This window comes from Lutra lutra, chromosome 4 (genome assembly GCF_902655055.1).
Source record: "Lutra lutra chromosome 4, mLutLut1.2, whole genome shotgun sequence".
NCBI lineage: Eukaryota > Metazoa > Chordata > Mammalia > Carnivora > Mustelidae > Lutra > Lutra lutra.
Genome location: NC_062281.1, coordinates 133,822,632 through 133,835,051, shown reverse-complemented (window position 1 = coordinate 133,835,051; position 12,420 = coordinate 133,822,632). Strand labels below are relative to the sequence as shown.

Here is a 12,420-nt window from a genome sequence, read left to right as displayed (position 1 = left end):
TGGGTTTGCTGAAATAAGAAGGAAAAAAAGTATAATGTAGGAGAACAACTAGTTGGTGATATGAGTACCTTAAAATGTTCAACTAAGTATCAGTTACTTACCAGTAATTCAAGCACCGTTCTCTACATGACTTAAACTTTAGTAACATTGTGTATAATCTCTGGCCATGAGAAAGATAGGAAGTGTGTGTGTGTATGTGTGTACCTGAAAAAAACATAAAGAAAATAAAAGATTTTTTTTAAGTCAATGGGTAAATATTTCATGTTAAGCATAAAGTCTTAATGGAATATGATATCAGGGGCTGGAGGAGAATAACAAATATTTTGAACCTGTGTCTACTTTAGAATTACTTATCATCATTATTATTTTTATGAATTCCACTTACTAAAAAATTAAAGCCGCTCACATTCATTCAGTAAATGCTACTGAATGCCTTGCATACTCTTCTGGTTGCCTAAATTTGTTGAAAATATGTACAGAGTACCACACTGGCTAAAGTTTATAATGATAGGATGCCTGGGTGGCTCAGTTGGTTAAGCCTCTGCCTTTGGCTCAGGTCATGATCTCAGGGTCCTGAGATCGAGTCCCACATCCAGCTCCTTGCTCGATGGGGGGCCTGCTTTTCTCTCTGCCTCTGCCTGCCACTCTGTCTGCTTGTGCTCTCTCTCTCTGACAAATAAATAAATAAAGTCTTTAAAAAAATTCATAATGACATGTACGGTGACTGTGATTACTAGTAGGGGACAATTCTCACTTGGTCTCTTAAGTTTCCGTGTTATCTTGCAAATGGAGGTACAGAATGCCTTTGTTCTGGATTATCTCCTCAAGGATGTTTATATAACTCCCAGTCTTGGAAGAGAAAAATATTATTTCCTTCAGGAGCAACAGGCTGGCATGCTTATTGTCCAGTGTAAAAAATTGAGTTCTCTAGGCTCAAGATTCTTCTCTGAAACACAACTGGCTGCAAATCCAAGTGTGTGGTTTTCTTCAAGTTTTGTTGTGGGAATTAGGGCTTGAGGAATGGGTGCAAATGCTGATGCTCTCTGCCTGTGAGTGATCGCTGTGAGTAATGAATAGCCTTATGACCGGTGGTAATAAATAGTCCTCTATCTCTGGCCCTGGAGTCTTGGGCTTTAGCCAACAGCCATAAAATGTGCAGATAACTTCGTAGTTTGCATATAGGATAAAATTTCAGGCTCTTCACAAATCTGGTCAGTTGGTTGCTCTGAGTATTTACATTTTATTCAAACAAATACTTGAGACAAACTAGTACTTTCTCAAGGTAAAAGGTCTCCCTGGGTCTTTAATTTTCTGTTGAATTTAAGCTGAAAAACTTGCCCGGGAAAAAGGAGTAAAGGAAATTGTAAAAGAAGGAAGAGGTAAAATGAGGTGATGGAAATACCCAAACTAGTGAAAAAAAGAAAAACAAGTCAAAGAAAAGAGGAGGACATAGATATTAGACATTTGTGTATGTTTAGACAATTTTTAAACTTGGGGTTCATCCAGGGTGCGTAGGTGGTTCAGTCTTTAAGCGTCTGCCTTTGGCTCAGGTCATGATCCCAGGGTCCTGGGATCAAACCCTGCATCGGGCTCCCTGCTCAGTGGGAAGCCTGCTTCTCCCTCTCCCACTCCCCCTGTGTGTGTTCTCGCTCTCGTTGTGTCTCTCTCTCTGTCAAATAAATAAATAAAATATTTAAAAATAAATAAATAAGTCTGGGGTTCATCCAATGTCTGTGCTGCTAGACATACTTTTGTTGGAAATACAGAGAAGCTGTGGGACACCCAGGTGGCTCAGTCGGTTGAGTGCCCACCCGATTTTGAATCCTGTTATGATCTTGGGGTCCTGGTCAAGCCTTGGGCTCTGCACTCAGTGGGGAGTCTGCTTGTCCCTCTCTCTGTCCCCACCCCCACTTGCTGTGCAAACAAGGGCATGTGTGAGCTCTCTCTCAAATAAGTAAATACAATCTTTTAAAAAAGAAAATATAGAGAAGCTAGTTTACTAAGAGAGAGGTGGCTTACCATTTTTCATCTCTTTTTAAATGGCAAATTTTTATTGCAATTCAAAAAAGGAGAAAGTGGAGAGCAACTCATTTATTTTTATTTATTTTTTTAAAATATTTTTATTTATTTATTTGACAGACAGATCACAAGTAGGCAGAGAGGCAGGCAGGCTCCTCGCTGATCAGAGAGCCCGATGCAGGGCTCGATCCCAGGACCCTGGGACCATGACCTGAGCCGAAGGCAGAGGCCTTAACCCACTGAGCCACCCAGGTGCCCCGAGAGCAACTCATTTAAAATGTAAGCTGTTGAAAGATGAAGGAAGTGATATTTTTCTGGTGTCCAAATCACATGATGCTTGTCCTAAATACTGCAGCACTCGCCACTTTGAAGAGAAGACTAATCCTATTTGGAATATGCCATTATGTAATGTGTAACATCATACGATTTCTTTCTTTTTTTTTTTTAAGATTATTTATTTATTTATTTGACAGAGATCACAAGCAGACAGAGTGGCAGGCAGAGAAGGGGCGGGGGTGGGGGGAAGCACTCTCCCTCTGAGCAGAGGGCCTGATTCAGGGCTCCATCCCAGGACCCTGGGACCACGACCTGAGCCGAAGGCAGAGCTTTAACCTACTGAGCCACCCAGGTGCCCCACGTCGTACAATTTCTTAATTACAGAGGTGTCAGTAAATACTACAAACTCAGCTATTTAAATATTTGATTACCTTGAAAACCCCAATCTCTTCATCTATTAGGCAAAATGGATTTATTTACAGGATTCTATTCATTTCATTAAATGAAAATAAAGATAAAATAAAGTGGAATGGACTGAAAAAATCACAGCATAAGTCAGCGAGTCATGTTTAAAGAGAATAAATATTGAATAAACATAGTGCAATGTGAGTGATTAAAAAATACTGTATAGAGTGATTTTTAAAAATCATGATGGAAATAAGGCAGCTTCCACTTAAAAGAAAGGCATCACTGATTTCCTAATCAACTGAGAACACCCACAGGGGTAATTACAGGCCACTCTTGTCGTTAAACATGGCCTGCAAAATCCATCTAAATCAAGTAATCACCCTGTTGATTAAAAAACAAAAAAGCCAACTGCTAAAATAATCTGATATATTCCTTATAGAGGAAATGTGAGATGATCTGAGAATATCATATGTGGTGGGGGGATTAATAACACATCCAAAATTCTCTTCTCAAAATCTTTGAGTGGTATCCAAAATGGTAGAACAATCTGATTTTCAGTTTTATAAATTTGTGGTTGCTTCTCACCTGGTGTTCTTCATTATCTCTTTGGAGTTGCTGTATTTCTTGGCTTGGGGCACAGAGCGGTGCCAGATGCAAAGAAGAAAAAAAAAACCCAAACAAACCAGGAAGCCTGTGATCTATTTGGGGAGCAAGGCCAAAAATAAAAGGCAAAATAAAGATTTAGGTAATAGGACAGGTTGATGCTAGAAGAAATACCAGTAGATAGGATGTGATGAATTGCCGAAGAATTTTGCAAATGGTCATTGCTGGAATTCAAGTAGGGGAAATGGCACTAGACTAGGGTGGTCCAAAAAGACATCAAGGACCAAATGGGATTTGATCTGGGCCTGAAGGATGAAATCCGGCTCAATGAAGAGGGCAAAGCTGAAGTCTGATTGGCAAATTACAGTTGTGCTAAATCTGACCTCTAGACAGTTTTTGTACACCTTCAGAACCAAGAATGGATTGTGCATCTTTAGATGTTGAGAAAAACAAAGAATGATATTTCATAACACTGAAAATTATATTAAACTTAAACATCAGCATCCATAAATAAATGTTATTGGCACAGAACTGCTCTCTACTTATTGATATGTTTGGCTGCTTTTGTGCTAGGATGGCAGAGTTGAGGAGTTAAAACAGACACCTAATGGCCCACGCAGTGTAACTTTCACTATCTGGATCTTTACTGACAAAGTTTGCTGAATCCTGGGGTCAGAGACCACTGGGCAGTAATGATGGAAAGAGATGTTGGCTGTGGAGATAAAAAGGAACCACTGGAGGTTTTGCATGTAGGAGGAAGCCACACTGTTTCCTAAACACATCACCTGAGCTTGCAAATGTTTGTTAAATCAACAAAGGAACAAAATTTTTCAGATTCCTAAGTGCTCTGTTGCTTTCTACTTGTTGCTTTTTTTTTTTTTAAGATTTTATTTATCCATTTGAGAGAGGGAGAGAGAGAGAAGAGAGAGAGAGCATAAGAAGGGTGCGGTAGACTCCCCACCGAGCAGGGATCCTGATGCAGGCTGGATCCCAGGTCTCCTTGGGATCAGCTCGAGCTGAGCCCAAGGCAGGCACACAAATGACTGAACAAATGAATAGGTGCCCTCTATTCGTTGCCCTTGAAAAGAAAGAATGGCTTTCCCATATGGGATGTGGCCCTTGACTCTCTTGGATTGTCCATCCTAACTTCACAGTGGTGTACTGTGAGCAGCTATCACAGATTTTTACATTGTTGGACCCAAAACAATACCTTGTGTTGGGGGGTTTCTCTAAGAGCATATTTAGATGACTTCTCCTTGCACCATTCTTCTTTGGATTGCATGACTTTGCTCTTCTCCTTCCTACCATAGCCGGACATCGTTACAGAAAAAGTGAGTGTTTGTATTAATATAAGAAATTAGAAAAAAAAAAAAATCCTAGCTCTTTCCAGAGGGCTTGTAAGAGCCAAATCATTAGAGAAAAATTGGCTCAGGCAAAATAAACTGCAGAAGGAGGCCAACTGTGAGACCCCGTCCTGTGGATCTTCCCATCAGATCCACCATGGATACATTTCAAATACTAGATTTACACTCTAATATGTTAAGACGGTATGTCATCAAACCTCACTAAGTGGTGAAATCTAAGAAGAGTGTACAGAAACACACATGAGAAGAGCCTCACAATAAAAGGAAAACAAACTCTAAGAAACGTGGTTGAGATTTATCAGACTCAATTAATAATGGAGCCGTCAATGGCCTTAGAGAAATCCAATACGAACCAAATTCCAACTACCTGCCAGTGCTTCCAGTCATATTTACTTTCAATTGATTATATTTTTAAAAGATCTTAGGGGAGAATTGTTTAAGAAAAACAAATCTGGTTAAAACCTAGAACATTAAAGAACATTAATTTCAGATTTCTCTCTTAATTAAAAACATTTTTTCCCCTTTTTGGTTCATTTGAAAAAAAAATTGAGAAAAGATGAGAACTTCCAATAAGAAGAGTAGAACTGAGAGGAAGTTGAGAAAGAACATTAAGGGAGAAGGAGAAAATATATAGTGTTTGAAAAATGCAATTCTAAAGCATGCATAACTTGTTTTGGAGTTCATCCCAGATGAGTATGAGTATAGTCAGGGATAATGATGAATTCTGTATTAGAACTGTGTCAAGTTTTGAAAAAGCAGTAAGCCCAAGTCTTGGGAATTTTAGAATGATCTGCTATCCAAAATGGAGGGAAATAAAGCTTAACCCACATGTCAATATATTCTCATGTATATCTAAAATGGCACATTCATAGACATACTTGGACACAGACATCCATATAGACATGCTCAAGGACACTGACAGGATAGGCATGTGTTTTAGGGTATGAAAAAGTTCCTAGGTCATTGCTCTGTAACAGTGCAATGGTTTCTAGGAAAAAAAAAAAAAATCATTTCCTATTCTGGCTCAGAATGTTAAAAAAAAAAAATGACTTTCCCATAACATTGTATAATGGATCTTCCAGTCACAGTCTCCTATGGAAGCATAATTTATGTAGTGGATGACAAGAAGAGTTTTATGATATCTGGAATTCATTTAAAATCTTTAGATGGGAAAAATTGAGATCCAATTAAAGTCTTAATAAATGACTCTGTGTTGAATATAAATATATTAAATTAATATGTGTGCAAGATGAAATTGGAAAAGTTATGGGATTCTTCATTTTAATTCTATTTCTATCAGGAAACTGTGTAACTCTGAGAATTACTTGGTAATGGGGCTGTTTACAATGAAGCAAAACTGAATTTAAATAGGACATTTTAGCCCATGACTGGTCATAACTCATGAGGTCTTGGCCTTGAGGCATATTGAGATCTTATTGGTGAAAGGCCTGTGAGGAGAGGGAAGATGGACCAATTGCAGCCAAGAAGGGCCCTAGGGAGACCCAGGTAGCAATAAGACCAGCCCCCAAGGATCTTTCCAGGAAGGGAAGCAAGGGCAGTCAGGTTGCTACGTGGCAGGTTCCATTTTGTAGGTAAGATACGGTAGTGTGAGTCTTTGGTGGGAGGTAGCTCTCATGGGCAGAAGGTGGTAACAGCTTGGTTGTATGGGAGATCTGGATGGGATGGACAGTGTCTTTGTTAAAGGCCCCAGGTGCTGAGGGAGGATAGATACAAGGTGAGTGTACCTATCCTGGATAGGTACAGTCAGATAGAGAGTATCTATCTTCTACTTATTTACATAATTGCTCTAGGTTTCATATCCTAGTGTGTATCTTAGGGAAATATATACTTACCCTAGGTTTTCTGACTACTAAACTTAAGGCAAGAGACTAAATCTGAATGGTGACCAAAGATCGGCACCTGACATACTGGGCAACTGAGTGCAGCAGTTAAGATGGCAGACCCAGAAGTCAAATTACCTGAGTTCAAATCCCTGTTCTCCCACTGACCAGCTGGGGATGACAACATCCATATCGATGTTGTAAGGATCACATGGGTTATTGTACATAATTGCAAGGTGCACCCAGTTTGTTATCTTTGGAAGTAGGTTTTTGGTTTAAGTCCTATAACTAGGGACTTGGAAAATTGGGCTATATCCATGGGATAGACTCTGCTATTCTTATAGTCTGGCAAGTTATATATATATATATATAAAAAAGATCCTGGCCATACCCTTCCCCCCCATCTTCCCACAAATCTGGCTGTACCTTCATTTCCTAGTAGGTTCAGAATCTGTTTTCATTTCCATCCAACTACTTTTTCCCATCCAGTTGGGGTCCATCTGAGGCAGTGACCGTTGCTGTTTTGTAAAGCTTCTGCCCAGATTTATAAAACTTCAGTGCAGATTTATCGTGGAATCTACTGAGTTTGTTTTTAGATTGTTATAACCATGCCTTTACTCCTGTCTGTACTTAGGCATAACTGTGGATGCTAATAAAAAATAACATTTGGGGGAGTGTGGGTATGGATGAGTGGAGAGTTTGAGAGAGCCATACCCAGACTGTTGGAACTGGCAAAGCCCTTATTATACCCTCAGTTGGCTATACCCAAGTCACAAGATGCTAAGTTTTTGCCTCATCAATGTTTATCTTTCTGAGACATTCAGAATCATCTTATTCATCCTTTCCTACAAGCTATTTGTAGTTAACCACCCCCCTCCAACCCCCCCACCCTCTGATAAAGAGCTACCATTTTGAGAGTGTTCATAGTGAGTGGACTTACAAGCATCATCTCATTTAATTCTCACAAGGATAAATACTACTATGTAAACTAAAGGTTAAAGAGAGGTTAAGAAATGTGAACAAGGTCACCCAGTAAGGAAATGCTCAGCAATTTTGCTTACTGGAGTCAGCTGGGCTGTTGCTCAGAACTGCAGACTCTCTGGAGAGAGAATGATGTGCCCTGTCCACCCTTGCCCCTCTTACCTGCCAACCTGCCGGGTTCTGTCTCTATTTCCTTAGAGTGTTGCTTCTACTTTGGTTAAAGACCTTACCATGTTATAATGTCATGTATCTCTTATCTTTCCCACTTGACTGAATCTGAGATGATGTTAGAGACCCTGAAAATCATTCATTCCTGATGGGTCCTGTACAGCCTCACTAAGTTTTTTGTTTTTGTTTTTGTTATTAACTCCCCTCCAGTTAGTGGTAGCTCAAAAAGATTTATCTTCTAGTAACAGCTCAGAAAAGGTTTGTCGAATTCATAAATGAATAAAATACTGAGTTTTCCTGGCTTACTAAAGATCGTGAGCTAAAGCAGTGTTTTAAAATATACAGTTCTAAAAAAATATACAGTCCTGATCAACCAAATAGAGGAAGCTCTTACTGAACTTACTGATCAAACAGTTTTTACTGAAAATAGAGCAGATCTCTGAACCACAAGGAGGGTCTGGAGGAAGGAGTAGGAGAGCAGGGAGTGTCCCTTAGGAAGACTGAAAAGAGGGACTTTCCCTGGGAGCAGGTAGTCTGTCCACTCTCAGTGTTTGCAACACTTTTCCTGTGGTACCTCCTGTTCGCTCAGGATTCTGAATGTTCTCACCAAGAAAACACCAAATCCCTTGAAAGTCTGGTTTCTGCCTTGTGGTTTGTGAGCCAATCTCATGACGTCACAGCCACCAGCAGCCCACAGTGCTTTTCCTGACTCTATGTAGGCAGACCAGACAGGGCTTCTAGCAAGTGAAAGCTCTTTTGGGTAAATATTTTGGGCCTGGTTTTAAGATTTCTCTGACAGACCAAGTGGTGGAAATCTGTGTATATATACAGAATGCTCTCTCTCCCTTCTTCTGCTATGTGTGTGATGTCACTTTCCTCAGAGAAATAACTCTGTTTCTCTTAGCCAGTTCCTTGCTTGGGAATTGGGCTTTCCTTGTTGATTTTCACTCCAAAAGGACTGCTAAGGAGACCCAAAACATATCTTCTCCCAGGCTGTCTGCCTTTTAAAGCTGCTCTATCACCTTTTGTTTTATCATCAGAGACTTGCCTTACAGGAGACTTCAGAATTAACATTGTTACTTAAGTTGCAACAAAGTTCATTCAAATTCTAAACTTGGGGGCTGGGAGAACAAAGTCCTGTGCTTGTGTGCACAAACCCAATTTATATACGTATATAATCAATGTATATATATGAGAATACATTTAATTTTCATATAAATATATACATTCTATTTACTGTATATGTAAATACACTTTTTTTAAATAAATGCACAAGCTCAAATCAAAAAAGCAATTAATATATGTCTGTGTACATTCACACAAAACATACAGCCTAAAGCAATTAATATATGTATTAATAATATATTAATATATGTCTGTGTACATTCACACAAAACATACAGCCTAAGTTTTCTGGCGTCTTTTGTTGATAGGTATTTGTGCTCCCTTATTAGTGGCAAATTATTCATTTTAGATAAGCCCGGCTATCACAGCATTTTTAAGCAGAGGGAAGGCTCTATCGTTAAACAGCCCGGGGGGAATTTCATCTGCTACTTTTGAAGAATCCTTTGATGCGCCCAAAGCCTGTAGAAGGGTGATTCCAAACCCCCTTAACTTTTTAAAAACTGTGAAATATCTGCAAGGGGTTCTCTGATCTGCTGGAGGAGACCGAATCGAGACGGAAAGGGCGCTTTCTCTCCCCAGCAGGACCCAGATCCCTGCCTGCTGCCGAGCCGGCTTTGCATACGTTGAACCACAGAACGTTTACTGAGGGGGTGGAGAAAAAGAGAGAGAGAGAGAAAAGAAAAAGTAGCAAGCAACCAGGGGCTGCCGCGGGAGACCAGGACGGCACGTAATCCGTGGGCGGGGTCTCGGGGGCCGCCAGCCAGTGGACGGGCCCGGGGGCGGGGCCGCGGCGCGGGGGGCGGGGCCTGTGCCCGCGCAGCTCGCACCGCGGTCCCCTTATTTGGATCTGCGGGAATGTGGGCTGGAGCGGTCCTGCCGCGGTACCAGCCTCCAGCCTGTCGCCCGGACTGCCCCTGACCCAGGCGCGCCCGCTGCTCGGTGGCAGAAGGGCCGGCGGAGCGCCATGGCCTGCATCCTGAAGGTAACGACTGGGGTCTGTGGCTCGAACGCGTGGATGGCCGGTCCCTTGCTGCTAAGAGGCAAGGAGTCAGCCGCGGTCCCACCGCATCCTCATCTCAGTTGTCTTTTCCTGGCATTGATTTTCTTTTTGTTCCTTTGGCAAATGCATATGGAGGGAGCTTCTGAAACATGCAGCTGGCACGGCTTCTCTTCCCACCATTCCTGCCTGCTCTCGCCTGCATTGAAGGAGCTGCAGACTGTTGGCTCCAGGGGAGAGCAGGGCTCTTTGCCGAATAATGGGGATGGCCGGGAGGGGAGGGGTGCTCCCGCGGGTCCCGAGGCTCTGTAGCCTGAGGCCTTTCAGGGGCCAGGGAGAATGGAGAAGAGTCTGGGCATGGGTGACTGGTGGTAAAGGATATAGCACTTTGAATGGGGGTGAGAGTGAGCAGAGGGGCGTTCTGTTGAACATTTGATCTCGTGAAGACAAACTTCTGAGTTTACAGGTAGTCCCTTAGGAATGAGTTTTCTGTGTGAACTGCTTGGCTTTGAAATGTGCCATTAACTTTACTTCGGAAAAGTTCACAGAAGGATGTTTTTATTAGTAGAGAATTTCTGACCCTTCCTTAAGCTCATAAATTTGAACAGACCCAATGATTTCACTACATATCAGAACCCGCTGAACCACCCCTTCTTTGTTGAGTTTTCTTTCCCCAAGTCTGGGTTCTGAGCCCAGACCAAGTGTCGTCCTGGGTTTATAGCTTTGTGGTGTCAGGTGGGAGGACGTGGGTTCAGTGCCTCACTTGATAACTTTCCATTCCACAGGGAGAGGTGTTTTACTTGTTTTTTGTTTTCATTTTTCTCACGCCTGTCTCTCCTCATGCCTAACCTGACTCCTGACTGCCTGAATCTTAAACATTCACAGCCTGAAGGTTTCCTGGGCCTTGACTGGAGAATGTAAAGGCCTGTTTGTTCCAAGGTTGGGGGAGCTGTGTGTGATAGAGGAAAACACCACAAAAAGAGTTTTGTTGTTGTTTATTGTGAAATACTATTTGTTTCTCTGTACGATGATTTGAAACCATCTACTGTTAAACTAGTTACCTTCTGTGTCATCTTGTCATCTTATACCATGCCTTGGTGTTAATGATACAAATAAGAGACTAACCTAGGAAAGGTTTTCTTGTTCTTTTTTTTCCCCTTAGAGTAAAGGAGGTCAGATATTTCCTGTGACTTTTCTGAACTTCCTCTCTTTGGTTTTGGAACATTTTCTGGGACATAACAAATGGTAGCAAGATCAAGAGGAAATACGTAATACGTTGGTATTACAATATGGGATTTTTAACTTGGAGACTCAGCACAAGGACTGAAATAAGAGTATGAGTCATTCTTTACTATTTATTATATTATTAGCTGAAAGGGAAATTTAGGAGCATGGCGTTTATCATTGGCCATCTTCTTTTGGTTTCTCCTTGCCTTATCTTGCACATGTTCCAAACATTTTTAACTAATATCCCAAGCTACACATAAATCTGATCCAGGCTTTCTTTTCAAGCACCTCACATTGACCTCATACATTTGGGGGCACATCTGAGTCCTCCTTATCTTTCCTCCACTGAAACCCATCTGGGATGCAGACAGATAAACTTCAAAGAGGTTTGGATTCAGAAAGACCTTGGTCTGTTTGCAGGTTCTGCCTGTTGCCACCTGTGTGGCCTTGGACAAGTTACTTATATGTCTCTGAGTCAGAGTTTCCTCAATGTAAGATCAAAGTAATAGCACCTACTCCCCAGGGTTGTTGTGGGAACAAAGTAAGATAGGGGAGGAAAACCACGCTGTGGCATAGGCATTGGTATGTGCCACTTTTTTCTGACATGTAATGATAACTACAGATTAATGAATCTGTGATATGTCTTCGGCTTCTTTCATATACTGTAACTCTCATTCTTACATGGAACGCTACAAGGTAAGTAACATTGCTTAAAACCCCATTTTAGGGGCGCCTGGGTGGCTCAGTGGGTTAAGCCTCTGCCTTCAGCTCAGCTCATGGTCCCAGGGTCCTAGGATCCATCCCTGCATTGGGCTCTCTGCTCAGCAGGGAGCCTGCTTCCTCCTCTTTTTCTCTCCACCTGCCTCTTTGCTTACTTGTGATCTCTCTCTCTCTCTGTCAAGTAAATGAATAAAATCTTAAAAAAAACACATTTTATAGACGAGGAAACCAAGGCTCCTCCGTTTAAGAGATTTGCCCAAGGAAATAGGGTGAAGTTCAAAGTGAGCTTGGTTTAGACCCAGATTTGCCAGGCTTTCTTACACTTTCATGCAGTTCTCTGTACTTTCTCAGGTGACCACTTTCTAAGATGTCCTGATACCATTCAGAATCCTTACCACATTTGAGAAACAACGTACCTTTGTGCAGTGTTGGTCTCAATGGCCTCTGGTAGGCTTTTTCCCCTTCTGGTTGTTGGAAGTCCATCCATGGTGGAGTGGAGAGTCCTGAGACCTGGATCCAGTGCAAGTCTGACCTCCTGTACATGATGTTAGGCAGTCACTGCATCTTGCTCATTTTAGAATGCAGATGTTTATGATAATTATCTGATAGGGTTTTATGAAGGTGAAATGATGGGCTTCTTTTTTTCTACTAAACATTTTCTGCCGCATGCCATCCCGTGGCTTGGTGTTGG

The 12,420-nt window shown here is 41.5% G+C and overlaps 1 protein-coding gene across 6 annotated transcripts in view; it reads left to right on the top strand.

Moving 5' to 3' along the window:
* Positions 1-9,597: 9,597 nt before the first annotated feature.
* Positions 9,598-12,420, top strand: part of ST6GALNAC3 (ST6 N-acetylgalactosaminide alpha-2,6-sialyltransferase 3) — a 532,681-nt gene continuing 529,858 nt past the window's right edge. For all 6 annotated transcript variants that reach the window (XM_047725377.1, XM_047725381.1, XM_047725379.1 and 3 more), the window contains exon 1: positions 9,598-9,767. In XM_047725377.1, coding sequence (XP_047581333.1) covers positions 9,750-9,767 — 18 coding nt within the window. In that variant the 5' untranslated portion in view covers positions 9,598-9,749. The remainder of the gene's footprint in view (positions 9,768-12,420) is intronic.